The sequence below is a fragment of the Ailuropoda melanoleuca genome, chromosome 7 (genome assembly GCF_002007445.2).
Source record: "Ailuropoda melanoleuca isolate Jingjing chromosome 7, ASM200744v2, whole genome shotgun sequence".
Taxonomy (NCBI): domain Eukaryota; kingdom Metazoa; phylum Chordata; class Mammalia; order Carnivora; family Ursidae; genus Ailuropoda; species Ailuropoda melanoleuca.
The window spans coordinates 88,101,380-88,116,393 of NC_048224.1; the positions used below are offsets into that span (position 1 = coordinate 88,101,380).

The 15,014-nt window shown below is 43.1% G+C and overlaps 1 protein-coding gene across 3 annotated transcripts in view; it reads left to right on the forward strand.

Moving 5' to 3' along the window:
• The window catches only part of ENOX1 (ecto-NOX disulfide-thiol exchanger 1), a 560,973-nt gene that overhangs the window by 431,978 nt on the left and 113,981 nt on the right, over positions 1-15,014 (forward strand). For all 3 annotated transcript variants that reach the window (XM_034665221.1, XM_034665223.1, XM_034665222.1), the window contains 2 exons: positions 9,273-9,379; positions 13,442-13,559. In XM_034665221.1, the coding sequence (XP_034521112.1) occupies positions 9,273-9,379; positions 13,442-13,559 (225 nt within the window). The remainder of the gene's footprint in view (positions 1-9,272; positions 9,380-13,441; positions 13,560-15,014) is intronic.

Here is a 15,014-nt window from a genome sequence, read left to right on the forward strand (position 1 = left end):
TTTTTCTCTAGCCCCCTTTATTGTAAGAATACAGTATGTAATACATATACAAAATAGGTGTTGATCAGCTATTTTGTAAACCGTAAATAGGAGGCTATTAAGTTTTGGGGGAGTCAAAAGCTATATGCGATTTTTGACTGGGGGGGGTGGGTCAGTGTCCCTCACCCCGCCCCATTGTTCCAAGGTCAGATACACATAATTTGAAGTTGAGAGGATACAATTCCATTGCCACTTTCACCGCTTGCTAAGTATATGACCTTGGGCAAGTAATTATACCTCTCTGGGAATCTGTTTCTTTATCTGTGAAATGGGCATAATGGAAGCACCGGCCCCAGAGGGTTACTGGGAAATTTAAATGAGATAATTTTTAAATCAGAGGTTCTCAAACTTCAGCATTCATTGGAATGACCTGGAAAGCTTGTTAAAACATTCTACAGGATTAATGGTTGCCGGAGGCAGAGGGTAGAGGTACAGGAAATGGGTGAAGGGCATTAAAAGATACCAACATCCATTTTTTTCGTAAAATACTTAGTAGGCATGAAATTGGAGTGCAGTTTGGCAGTAGCTCTCAAAAATTTAAAATTCAGATACTCTTTTATCTGTTCCGCTGCTAAGAATTTCTTATAAAGCCACTTAGATAAAAATGTCAAAAGATACATCTGAGGATGTTCATTGCAGCCTTATTAATACAGGAATACCCCAGAGATACTGCGAGCTCGGTTCCAGACTCCCACCATAAAGGGAATATCACAATAAAGTGAGCACAGTGAATTTTTTGGTGTCCCACTGCATATAAAAGGTGTATTTACACTGTTGTAGTCTATTAAGTGTGCAACAGCATTATGTCTAAAAAAACAGTGTACATACCCTGATTAAAAAATACTTTGTGGCTGGGGCGCCTGGCTGGCTCAATCAGTTAAGCATCTGACTCTTGATTTTGGCTCAGGTCATGATCTCAGGGTCATGAGTTCTTTGCTGGGCAAGGAGCCTGCTTAAGGTTCTCTCTCTCCCTCTCTAAAAACATAAAATAAGATAAAATAAAAATAAAAACACTTTGTGGTTACAAAATGCTAACCATCTGAGTTTTCAGGGAGTTATAATCTTTTTTGCTGACGGAGGGTCTTGCCTCGCTGTTGATGGCTGCTGACTGATCAGATTGGTGCTTGCCGAGGGCTGGGGTGGTTGTGGGAGTTTCTTAAAATAAGACCGCAGTGAAGCTTGCCACATCAGTTGACTCTTCCTTTTACTTGAACACTTAGAGGCCATTGTAGGGTTAATAACTGGCCTAATATCAATATTGTCGTGTCTCAGGAACTAGGGAGACCCCAGGAGAGGGAGAGAGATGGGGGAACAGCCAGTCCGTGGAGCGGTAAGAACACACACATTTAGATAAGTTCACCATCTTATGTGGGTATGGTTTGCAGCACCCCAAAACAATTACAGTAGTAACATTAACAATCCCTGACCAATATCATCATAACACATATAATAATGATGAAAAGTTTGAAAACTGCAAGAATTACCAAAATATGGCACAGAGACATGCAGTGAAGAATTGCTGTTGGAAAAATGCTGTTGGTAGACCCTGGACACAGAGTTGCCGCGAGCCTTCAGTTTGTAAAAATACACAGTCGTCTGTGAAGTGTAATAAAAGGAACCACAGTGAAGTGAAGTGTGCCTTTCACATGCATATCAGTAGATTTCTAAGATATGTTAAGTGAAAAAGCAAGTTTCAGCACAGTGTATATAATATTAGCACTTGTGTGTAAAGAAGGAAAGGTTATACATAGAAAAGTAGACCGTCTATACTTTGTGCATAAGGTTTTTCTTCAGATGGTGATGCTAGNGATAAGTTCACCATCTTATGTGGGTATGGTTTGCAGCGCCCCAAAACAATTACAGTAGTAACATTAACAATCCCTGACCAATATCATCATAACACATATAATAATGATGAAAAGTTTGAAAACTGCAAGAATTACCAAAATATGGCACAGAGACATGCAGTGAAGAATTGCTGTTGGAAAAATGCTGTTGGTAGACCCTGGACACAGAGTTGCCGCGAGCCTTCAGTTTGTAAAAATACACAGTCGTCTGTGAAGTGTAATAAAAGGAACCACAGTGAAGTGAAGTGTGCCTTTCACATGCATATCAGTAGATTTCCAAGATATGTTAAGTGAAAAAGCAAGTTTCAGCACAGTGTATATAATATTAGCACTTGTGTGTAAAGAAAGAAAGGTTATACATAGAAAAGTAGACCGTCTATACTTTGTGCATAAGGTTTTTCTTCAGATGGTGATGCTAGAATCTGTAAGAGTGGCTACCTTTAAAGAGAGAAACTGGATGGGAGGCAGCCAGGATGGGAAGGTAGCCTTTTACATTTTGTTTTGTTCCTTTTTTCTTACATACATCAATTACTTTTATTTAGTCAATAGGGATAATTTACACAGGGGGATTTATTGGATTTTAAAAGCCTAATAAATGCTGCATATTATAAGGAACCATTAAAATTGTAATATTCTCATAGATTTTTGTTTTGATACTTCTCAAAATGCTTGAATATATGCATTAGTTAGGGGATCTACAGTTCCTGAAATGTATCAGGATTTACACAAAGTTCAAGAAGTCACCATCCGCCAAATATCTTAACCATTTATTTGAATCATATCCCATTCCCTGCTTACTCGAAATTGGCTAAAGGCATCCTATTTCTTTCTTTCTTTTCTTTTCCTTTTTTTTTTATAATTTGATCACAATGTTTCTCTTTCTTTCTGTCTCCATCCCCGTCCCCGCCAAAGATCTAGCGTCAACCAACTATCTGGCGTCATCTAGCCAGGAAGTTAAGGAGCGGGATGCCTGCTTGTGGTGTCCTGGCCACAGGTTAACGCGGCTCTAATGGATTCACAGTGTCACGCAGCAGTGCTTTCTCACTCATCTCAAGAGAAAACCCCAGAGTGCCCTTTTTCCTCCTCAACTTGAAATTCCAGTCCATGCCTCCCTAATGTATGGGTCCGACCATGTTAATTCTCTATTTCCTGGGCTTCCTGCCAGGCTGACTGGCAGGCTCCTCTGTGCTCAGGACCCAGAGTGAATAGGCAGGAATCTCTCCGGGAGTCTCTTCTTGCAGCTTCCCCAGCCCGTGCCCAACACTCACTGCTCCTCCCCCTGGCTTTGTCTTGCTCCTCTGGGTGTCCTGAGAGCCTGAATCACTTACTGCATTTCCTCCGTTATAATTCTTCAGTCCGGAGCCAAGACTCATCAATTCTGCCCTAGCTTTTAGGATTTAAAAACAACAGTAACAAGCCAGGGAGGCGAGGTCAACTGTTTCATTAGTTATGTGCCTTTCTTTGAACATCTTTTCTGAGCTTTTCATAGAGGATGTGGAAAAACGTCATCCCTTAAAGGAAAACCAAATTTCCTCGGAGCCCTACAGAGTTAGGCTCTATGATGAGCCCAGGTAACATTAAAAACAAAAGTTGAGGTCCGAAGATTTGTTTGAGATGCGTGATTTAGGCAAGCCCTCTGCCTGTAAGGACTTAAGTTTCTCCAGATATTTGCGACACTAAAGGCATTGAAGGCTCTTTCACAGCTATTTAGCTGGAGCACAAGACGTAGGAAGTGGAGGACCCTGAGGAAGAACGCAGTCAGGAGGACAAGGAAGAGAAAGGGCTGCGTTTGTCTTCTTCGGAGGAGCCTGACCTTCCTCTTCCGTGCTTCCAAGGCTTTTCTGCCCAGAACTCAGAATTCCAGAGCCTTGTGCAGCCTGGAAATCTGAGGTTTTGTGCTCGGTGCTCTGCTCCTTCCCAGAGAGTTTGTTTATTTTATTTTATTTTTTATTTTTATATATTTTATTTATTTATATGCCAGAGAGAGAGAGCACAAGCAGGTGGAGCAGCAGGCAGAGGGAGAAGCAGGCTCCCCCCTGAGCAGGGAGCCCGATATGAGGCTCGATGCAGGGCTCAATGTGGGGCTTGATCCCAGGACCCTGGAATCATGACCTGAGCCAAAGGCAGAGGCTTCACCGACTGAGCCCCCCCGGCGCCCCCCAAAGAGCTGTTTAAATGGGGCCTGTTTCTGGGTAAATGGATGTCCTGTTCTAAGCTTTCTTTCCCTTAGACTGAAGGCAAGTGCTTCTAAAGATAATTTACAAAGTTTTCTCCCAAATGAGCAGTATGTTCTGAACTCAGCAGATGTCCAAACATTTTGAGGTGGTGGAAAGTATTTTAAAAAAAATTATTAAATTACTTAGTCTTACGGATTTAAAAAAAAAAATTCTGAGGACTATACGCACATATGTGTATGTGTTATGTGTGTGGGGGGGTCTTTTTACATGCACACGGACAAGAGAATGAATAATCACTAGTAAGATATTAAATTAATGAAACAAGGAGAACCCAGGCAGAGGTGGCCCTAATGTGGTGGCATACGGAAGCAAACACAAATCTAAGCCTACGAATGCCTGAAAGTTACAAAATCAAAACCTAAGGACAACCAGTCACAAGGAGCCAACTAGACTTGAAGCTGTGACCAATCTCTATATAAAGAAAGTTCCCAAACAAGGAAAAGATGATGGGATGTGAAACAACCAGGATGGAGCTGCTGGGCCAAGCATGTGATGAAGAGAGGAGTTCCCAGCTCCTGCCGGGCAGGGGAGCGCTCCTAACCACTTCCGGTTTGGCACTGCCTGATTCCATCGATTTTTGCTCAAGTAAACTCTTGAAATTTTTGATAGACCTCAGTTCATCTTTTAACAAGGGGCTTGCGGCTGCAAAGAGTGATTAGCAATTTCATCAAAGCTCTATTATCCTTCCCTCAGGTTCACTTTTACCTGCTGGATATATGTTAGTGACTCTAGTGTGACATCTAAGACTGACATTCAGACATACTGGTGAAAAATCACTTTTGATTTTTTCATGATTCTCAAATAATTTAGGCAAAACACTTAAAACGTAGAATTTGGCAGTGGGCTGGGGGAAATTTGCAAGGTGTGTGAAGGTAGATTTAAATTTTCTGACTGATCTTTTTCTTTTGATAGTACTTCAAAAATATTTAAGTGTATAGCTGATCCAGGCTCAAGTGGGGCCTTGGAGCCAGCAGTCTCTAGCCACTGGGGGCAGTACCGGCACGGGTTGGGGTTGATCTGAATTTGTTCTTCTATAAGCTGCTTTTTTGAACAAATGCCAATACCATTTCTTCTCTGAGCTTTTACGTAGAATTTTATTTTATTTTATTTTATTTTATTTTATTTTATTTTATTTTATTTTATTTTATTTTTTATTTTTATTTAATTTTATTTTATTTCTTTTATTTTTTTGAAGATTTTATTTATTCATTTGAGGGAAAGGGAGAGCACAGAGGGTGAGGGAAAGGGAGAAGCAGACTCGCTACTGAGCAAGGAGCCCAATGCGGGGGTCAATCCCAGGACCCGGAGATCATGACCTGAGCTGAAGGCAAATGCTTCACTGACCGAGCCACCCAGGCACCCCTTAGGTAGAATTTTAAACATTCAATTTAGTTAGTAACCACTTGTAGTTTTATAGTCTATAGGACAATTAGCGTGAATTTTATACCAGGAAAGTAGTGAGTGGTGGTCAAATTCGTGGACTGGCTCTTTGGTGTTCCCTGCTGGAGACAATGAAGAGTGTATGCTGGGGCCCCTGGTGGCACGGTCGGTTGAGTGTCCGACTCTTGGTTTCAGATCAGGTCCTAATCTCAGGGCTGTGAGATTGAGCGCCGAGTCTGGAGCGCCTTCAGACTCTCTCCCTCTTCCTCTGCCCCTCTCACTCATGCACATGCTCTCTTTTAAAAATCTTAAAAAAAAAAAAAGTGTATGGTCTTTACCTGTGACATCACCACCAGCGGTCATCCTGATTTATGACTTTGAAAACCTGCTGTCTTTGAATCACATTCATTAAGGCATACTCTTTGAGGTGGTTTTTCCCTAATGATGATGAATTCCTGCTGATCCAAGCACTCTTTCTTAGTCCTTCTGTGTGCCCAAGAACTTTCATTCGCAAGACAAATGGCTGGTTGGGGGCAGTCTGCGCAGAAATGAGAGAAGTCACCTGGGCCTTGGAAACGCTATGAGAATATTTTTTAAGCCTAAACTGAGTTCCACAGTTTTTGGTTTTGGGGGGTTCTTTATTATTATTAGTAGTAGTAGTAGTAAAAAGTATAAAGTTAGCCACATTTAGTTTTGCCTTTAATTAATTACCATACTGAAAAGAACACAATTGCCTGAAATTGAGAATAGTCCAGAAAATTTAAGACCTGTCTGTTTTGAGTCTTGACTTCTTTCTGAACCCCCAGTATGTGTTTCAGCTCTATCTAGACGACCTTCAGGCATGTCAAATTCAGCATGTTCAAAAGCAAACTCTTTACCTTCTCTCCCAGACCTCCCCCTCTGCTTGTCCTCTTGGTCGCTGATGTACTTCCCAAAACTGAGCCATTCTTGTCTCCCCTTCTCCTTCCTCATAGCAAGTCAGCCACGTGTGCTATCAGCTCTGCTCCATCACATGACTCCTTGCCGCTGCGTCTATGTCAGCGCTCTGCTTTAACTCAAGCCTTCATCATTTCTCCTGAACAAATCCTACTCAGATGTGTGCGTCCTAAGGCTACAGTATAAAGCTCGCCAGCAGGCTTAGCATCCACTGTCCTTCCTGATCCATTCTCACCCAGGCCCAACCCTACAAAGTCCTTTCATGACTCCATACCATCCTTTGAACTGGGGAGCAAGCACTGATTCATCATTTAAGACCTAGCAACAATGATGCCTTCTTTGGGGGGTGTTTCCTGACTCCCCCTACTGTATCCCCGTACCGTCATCCATACTTCTCTTGCTCAAGATAATTAATTATCTTTCTTTCTCCCTAGAGACTGTGATCTCATCAAGGGCAAGCGCTGTCTTAATTTTATGTGTCTAGCAGTCAGTCAAGTGCTTGGTAACTGGAGGATCTCAGATGTTTGTGGTGTGAAAGGGTGGGTGGATGGATGATTGAATTGAAAGTATGCCCTCGGATATGGTTACAACATGTTCTAAATAACTGAGGCACTTTGCCTCAAACTGGAAACATCTGCAGTGGTACATGGCTCTTGAGTAGATATTAGAGGATCCATTTTTACCCTTGAACTTGTGCAGTATTTGGCCATTGGGTCTTTCTTCTAAGTGCTTTCCCTTCTGTATGCTTCCGTAGGTATTACTGGCCTCTCTTACCTTCTCCCTACTCCTCACACACATATATAAACAGGGAATTTTCTCTCTAGTGTATCCTCTTTATTCATAGCCTTTCTTGATTGATGGTGGCATTTTGACTACCACCACCCAAATACTCAGCCAAATACTGCCCCTTCCCCTCTGGATACCACAGTTCTCACTCTTCTAAATGATGCCTATTGAAAGCTCTATTCTTAAAGCAGTGGGGTCCGTTACTCTTAAACTGTCTCATGATTACCACCCCTGCCAGATAATCTCATCTGACCGTGAATTTCCCCACTGCCTGTTGGGCTGACTGCTGGGTGTTGCTCGTGCAGAAGCTAGCCTGAAGTCCCCCACGACCCCAGTCTGCATGCAGACAAAACAACAGAAAGCAGGGGGGCAGCTAGTCCTCCACCAGCAGTGGGGCCCAGCAGAGGCCTGGGAGCCGGAGGTCAGGTAAACGTCAGCACTTGGAGCAGCGCAGTGTGGCTGGCCTGGCAGTGTGACTTCTTCCAGATGAGGTCAGGGAACGGAGCCACATGTACACGTGGAGAGTGTGGGCGAAGGTGACATCACGCCCTCCCGTTACAAATTAAGTGCATCCAGTTCATCATGTGACCTGATGATAAAGTTGGATAAATAAGCAGGTTGGGAGTTGGGATTCTCTCAAGGTAGAAAAGAGTAAACATCAAAGCCTCTGTGAGAATCACCCACTGACTGGGAAGTGGTTGCTCATTAGCATTAGAAGGTATTTACAACGTGTAAGTGAACAGAATCTACTTTCTGCTTCTGCTCCATAACATACTTGTTCATTCTGTGGGCTAATTTTTAAAATTGTGGCACCAGGTGTTGTTCTGCGGGGATTATGCTATTACTCTTTGCCATACTTCAGACACCTGGAAGATTTGGAAGATCTTTGATGCCCTTTTTTATAATAGAGCCTTGGGAATCACTTAAGAAGGATTTATGTTTAGATGGAGTATTAACATCCATGAGAAGCTAATTCTAGCTGTGCCTTCCTAACTAAATATTCAGAAATTCAGGTTTAATCAGATGGTTAATTCAGTGCTATAATTTCCTTAATCCCATGCTTATGAGATCAATAACTGTGTAAGCAAGATTGGATCTGCAGTTCGTTGGCCCCATCCTAATATCCACCACGAAGAGCTCCTCCCTTTCTCTATGGAGCTTTGTCCACAGCCCCACAACATGTATCATTCCAGTAGCACTCTGCCTGGAAGCCACAAAAGCACTAAATGAAGTCAAAGTGAGAGAGTTAGGACTTGAAGGGGTTTGGGAGGACAGCCTTACGAAAGTGGAAATGGCAGAGCAGAACGGTATGTGGTCGTGATGAACTACAGAGGGCTCCCCTGGTGTTGAAATGCCCTCTGCATGCCTGTACCGCTGGTTGGGTGAGCCTCAGTCTGTCTTGCGGTGGAGGCTATGGCTCCTGCTCCCCTCCAGAGGGCTGGAGGGCTGACTGCGGCCGGTGCAGGGGCTGGGAGGGCAAGGGGTGGGAAGGAGAAAGAAGCCAAGGAGTAAAAATGGCCCTTGAGACTGAGGGGCAATATGAAACACCTAATCATTGCCCGAGCTTGGAACTTGGAGGTGGTAATGTCTTCAGAGGACTGCAGCTGAGTCCTTGAGATGGAGACCAAAAAAGAGAAAGATAAGTGTTCGGCTCTTCCTCATTCAGCCGCTCCACCCCGGCTTCACCTCTGAGCCCCCAACCCAGGCACTACTCTATCCGTCTATATGTATCTGTAGATCTAGGTATCTAGACGTACCAAGTCACATTTTTAAACAAGAGCTGTGGAGTGCTTGGAAGCATAAGCCCATGAACTCTTCCCAGTCATATTTAGAATTTGTTTTAACCTAAAGTTATGGAGACAGACTTGAAGGGAGACCTCCCCAACCTTGCTAAAATGTAAGTACAAAAAGGCACAGATTGGATGGATATTGATGATGTTATTTCTACTGTGACATCATCCATAGACTCCTAGTGTCTTTGCTTTGCTTCCCTATAGTGATCACAACATAAATTACTTGTCTTGTTTGACTTCCTTGTTCACCAAAGTTGAGCAGATTGTGGCCGTTTTCAACGCTTCTACCAGACAAAAAGCTTGGGACCATTTCTCGAAAGCTCAGCGCAAGAACATAGACATTTGGCGAAAGCATTCTGAGGTTGGTGATTTTATTATTACTTTTTAACCACCATCACACAGCTGGATTGGCAGAGAATAGTGTGGCTGCAGCCATTCTGGTTTTGGTTATAGTGAGCAGCTGTTGTGCCATTGTCCTGTCGCCTTGTCAGCTCCAAATGCAGCTCAGATTTGTGCCTTATCCAGAAGAGCAGCTGACTTAATGCTTAGAAAACAGAGTGCTTTTCTCCCCCTGCAAAGGGAGAAAAGCATCTCTCCCATTTATAGCAAAGAGCTCGGAAATAAGCCAAGACACTTTGCCTGCCTATTCGGAAGAAAAGTGTAATGTAAAATAGAAACTGGCTTTTAAATAAATACGGAGGCTTTTTTTTTTTTCCAGTATTCTGCAACGTGATGATGATGGTTTGCTCTGTGGGCTAGAAATGGCAAGTATGCCTTTCCTCTGTGCCTTCCCACCACAAACAGTGCCTTAGTCCCCTGCGCTAGCCAGCTGGGTATGGACCAGCTCTCCCCAGAGCGCCTTTCCCCGGGGGAGCGGATGTGCAGGCTAGCCAGGGTCCAGCAATACATGTGCGAAGTGTGAGTATCCACCCAAGGAAAGAGGCCAGAGCTTGGCCTTCCTTGCCACCTAGAAAGACCAGAATGTGTCATTAGTCATTGGTCGCGCAGCTGTTACTCTTAACTCTGCAGTGTAGTATACGCTTTGAACCTGTCGCTTAAAAGTAAGTATACGATCTTTGTTTGCTTATTCGTTTTGTTTTGTTTGTTTTGTTTTTTTTTTTAATGAGAGAATGTTTTCCATTTGGACGCCTCTCCATCTCTAGCATGTTAACATTAAAGTTCTCTAACTGATAGTCCCCTCTTTCAAAATCCCCAAACTTATAGAAGGTAAGCCTTGTTTACTTAACGATTTGGGCTCACACTTGTAAAATAAGTGTTTTATACGGAGTTTGAGGAACCACAAAGTACTATAATATCAATCATTTTGGTAGCGTGTTAAGTGCCCATTAACTAATGCTAAATTACAGCTGAATACCAATGGCACTAGATGTAACATCCACATGAATACCAAATGAATTCTTTATTATCACTGTTATTATGGCGAATACTGAATGATTTCACAATAATGGGACACTTAAAATGCTAGTCCAATTTATTGTTAAGAAGGGCATTTTTTATTTTGTTCACAAATACTTACGAAGGTGGCTGGTGACTGATTCTGTTCCTCTGTTCAGGATTATGAGTAAGGAGGATGCGGGATTTCTCTTTAATTTTTCAGGGGCTAGAAAACCAAAGGGTGCTTACCCGATGCTCTCCCAGGCACTGAATCGAGACCCGACTCAAGGGTGATTTTCAGGAGGAGACAGAGTCCTCGTTAGGATGAAATACACAAATCGAGGGTTGCGAAAACACAAATTGAAATCCATAAACTGTGATTCAGATTTGGGAACAGTGGGTGTATGAATTGTTTATCTATTTTTTTTTTTTTGCCTTCACATAAACACCAAACATGATTAAAAGAAATGTTAAGGGAAAGGCAAGTGGCACTGTGCTAATGATCAGGGCATAAAGAGGCTGTCATTAGTACGTGAGTGCTAGAAAACATCCGTTATTGATCTAAATCACACTTCCCGCCTTCTGGTCCCCTGCCCCTCGCCCTGGGTCCCTGAAGGAGCAGGGGGCTGTGGTCCCCGCTGCTGAGCAGGGCACGCGAAGCTTCCAGCTTTGTTCCAGGGAAGCCTGCTTGCTTTGCTCGGTACACCCAGCGCAGTAGAAACGGATGCATGCGGTCCTGAAAGGTGCTTTTGCAAAGGGGCTTTGTGCCTCCCTGCCACTCCTACCACCTCTTTTGATATCCTAGGAAATAGAATTCTAAATTACCTTTGATTTTCTCTCCTACGTGTCGCTTAATTGATTAAACACCAGTTGGTAATTTAACATTGTGGATGATTTCTCTGTTGCGTATAAGCTTGATAATTGGCTTGATTTTTTCTGCGTTCCCATGTACAGCATCTGTTAATTATCTGCAACACCTTTACAGATTTATGAGAGTGTACGAGCGATTTACTGCTGAACCAGAGGCACCCTGTGGAAACACCCTCGGCTTTTTTTTTTTCCCCTCCAGTTTTTTTTCTTTCCAACACCGTTCCCCACAAGAACAGCTACAGTATGACAGTTTGTCATTAATTGTGGGGACTCAGCAACAGGCCCTTTCAGCCTCATTTATTCCTTCCACCTGACTTTTCCTTGTTTCAAGTATTTTCAGGCTGCCTCTTTGGGAACTGGGTTCTTTGTCAGTAGAAAAATTAGCTGTACACAACCTAAAAATGTCCCCACTAATCACAGGTGACATCCGCCTCCAAGACCCACTGGTGCTATTTACAGCGTTATTGACACCTCTTTCCATGGGGTGCCGTGGTCAAGTGAGGAGGACTTGCCCATCATCCTGGTGGCCTCTCAAGACTCCCTATGATGGGCATCCCTCTCTCAGGGACCTTGACCCTCTGCCCTCCCTCCCCTTTCCCTGTCCTCTACAGTGCTGATTCCCAGGGTTCAGAGTTGACCACGTAAACGCTGCTAGCAATACGTGATTTTCTTTTTGTCCTACTACAGTTAAAATCTGTGAGCTAAGGAGAGAGGAGACTTCAGAGAACCTGTAACACAATCAAATTTGCACATCCATCAAATGGGCACTGGAACTATGTTGAAAATCATGCCATTAACACATTCGGTGTTATAATTTAGTTTTATTGTTATTCAGAGATTTATTATAAACAAAGTTATTTTAACTCTTTGACTTTTATTTAGAGACTTCAATTTCAGTGGCAAGAAAAAGAATAACGTAGTCCTTCCTGTTTTATTTTGTTTTGTTTTGTTTTGTGAAGGACAGTACATGTAAGAGAACAGAATTGATAAGGATTCACAAATACACAATATTCAGCTCAATACAAAATAATATAATTACTTGCCGTGAATAATTAGAGTGTCCCGATTTTTAGGCAAGGGAATAAAAAATTTATTATGACTCGTTACTTTTTACATTGAGCTTCCACATACACTCTTTGACTGCAGTCGCCCCTCTAGTAAGTAAAGTAAGAAAGATATGATCCTAAGATCTTTCGGTGATGTCAAAACAATGATCCCAACAAAACGCTACATGATGACGTGAAACACCAGAACGAAGGCATCAGTTTTATTTTGTCCTCCAGCATCTTTTGCGTTTTACCATTCGGATGTCTGAGTGGTATGTGCATATGACCACACATGGGCGCACACACACAATGTAGGGCACTATTTTTTTTTAAAGAGGTTATTCATTTATTAGAGAGAAATCATGAGTGGGGGGGCAGAGGGAGGGGGAGAAGCAGACCCCCCCCCACAGCTGAACAGGGAGCCCACCCAGGCTCAATCCCAGGACCCTGGGATCGTGACCTGAGCTGAAGGCAGACACTTAACCTTAACCAACTGAGCGATCCAGGCGCCCCACAGGGGCACTATTTTGCATGAAGAATTGTAGTGGTCCACGTTACCAACTTAGCAAACCAAGTGTCTAGCATAATGCTAAGGAGCTTTGCATGCATTAATTTGTTTGATCCTCCAAACTATTATTATCACAGTACTCCAATGAGTAAATCAAGGTTAAGAGAGATGAAGAAACATTCCTGAATTTACACAGTGGGCCAGTGATCGACAAGGCTTTTTATAAATGCCATCGTACATATTTCTTATCATTAGCTCTGAGTCCCTCCTATGGGCCCATCATGGCAAGAGGCGTTTCTGTGGAATCCTACTAGGTGATGTTATTATCCCCTTTTCGGCAAATGAGGAAATTGAGACCCAAGAGATGAAATAATTTGCTGAAGACCCCCTGACTCATCACTGGTGAGCCAGGATTTATCCCTGGGTCTTTCCACTCCCCACCGCCCTCAGAACTTCATTCCAGACTATGCGGGGCTGTGTTTGAGGGGGAAACACTTCAGAGTCTAAGCATTCGTATGTCAGTCGCAACACACCAAAAGACCACTGGGAAAAGGTACGTTGACGTGTGTCTGTGACTCTGACATCCTCCTACCTTTGCTTTCAGGAGCTCCGGAACGCTCAGAGTGAGCAGCTCATGGGCATCCGCCGTGAAGAAGAAATGGAAATGTCAGATGATGAGAACTGTGACAGCCCTACTAAAAAAATGCGAGTCGATGAATCAGGTAATGCTGACGACTGCCACACACACCCCTGTGAGGCATCATCATGCTCTTCCAGATCTTACACGGGGCATGTGTATTGGGAAACGGCCACATAACTCACTTTTATTTGAGTTATACTAAACTTTCATCTTTGAGTGACTCTGCCTTTTATTAATAGAACTTCAAACTCCTTCTTAGGGACGTGGTGATTTAAATCGCTCCAGTTGTTTCTCCATCCATAGATCTTGGGCTGTTGTACTTTTCTCAGGGATATTTGCCTAGTCCCATAAAAATCCTTTTCCTGAGCATGGCAACCACCGCTGATGCTGAAATACACATAAAATTCTGTTTCAGTCAGTGTACTTCTTACGTGGGAATTGTTTAATCCCAGAAGAAGCTTTCTAGCCTCTGAACCAATGTGCTGGGGAATTAGACGTTTTTCCAATAAACATTACCGAACCTGTAATCAAAGGGGTGGCCCCATTTGTTACCAAGAATGGAGTATCACTCCTTGAGTTGTAAAAGGAGGGAAGCTGAGAGAGAACCGTGCTTTATGTGCTCTGCCTGAACCCTGAGGCTGATTGAAATCTCTCTCCTCAAATTAGATGTTAATCTCTCAGTATTGCAGGCAGGAGAAAAGCTCACTCAGATGTGGGAGACACCAAGGGAGGCTGCTTGCTGAGTGGAACAATGCTGTCTAAGGGGCCTGGGAAGGACCACAGTGTGCCATCATTTCCAAAACAGGAAATCAGAGGGATCATGTAGATTTTACCTGTCTCCTCATATGTACCCGGGACTAAAATAACTCACCCGTCTTAGGCTCTCTAATGAAATCGAGAACAGGAACAGAGGATCTTTGCCGATGCGTTGGTAGAAGCCAAAATCAAGACTCTGACATGCTCAGGTCAGCAAGATAGCACAGTGGTCAGAGTACTCTGTTTCTCCAGAGTCTAGAGAAGGCCAGGGGCGTAATGACAATCACAAGAAAATGCTGTACATCCAGACAGATACAGAAGGGACTTTAATTTCATTAGGGTAGTGGTTCTTAAAAGTGTGGTCCCCAGTCCGGCACCATCAGCATCACCTAGGAACTTGTTAGAAATGTAAATTCCCGGGCCCTACTCAGTACCTAAGGAATCAGAAACTCTAGGAGAGGCAGGGGTGGGAGTGTGAGATCCAGCAATCTGTGATTTAAATCCTCCCGGGAATTCTGATGCATGCTAAAGTTGCAGGACCAGTGCCTTAGAAAATTTCCCTTTCATCCTCAAATTCCACTCATTTCAATCTTTTAGAAGCGTAGCATAAAAGCAGGTACCATGCCACTATTTTTTTTGAAGCTCTATATCCTTTGTCTGAAAAATGAACCTAGCATTTATGTGTCAATGTATGTCTCTTATTAAGTGGGTATGAGATTTCTCGGGACTGCTTGATTATTGGACTTGGACTTGTTTATCTGAGGACGGCAATCTCTATTCT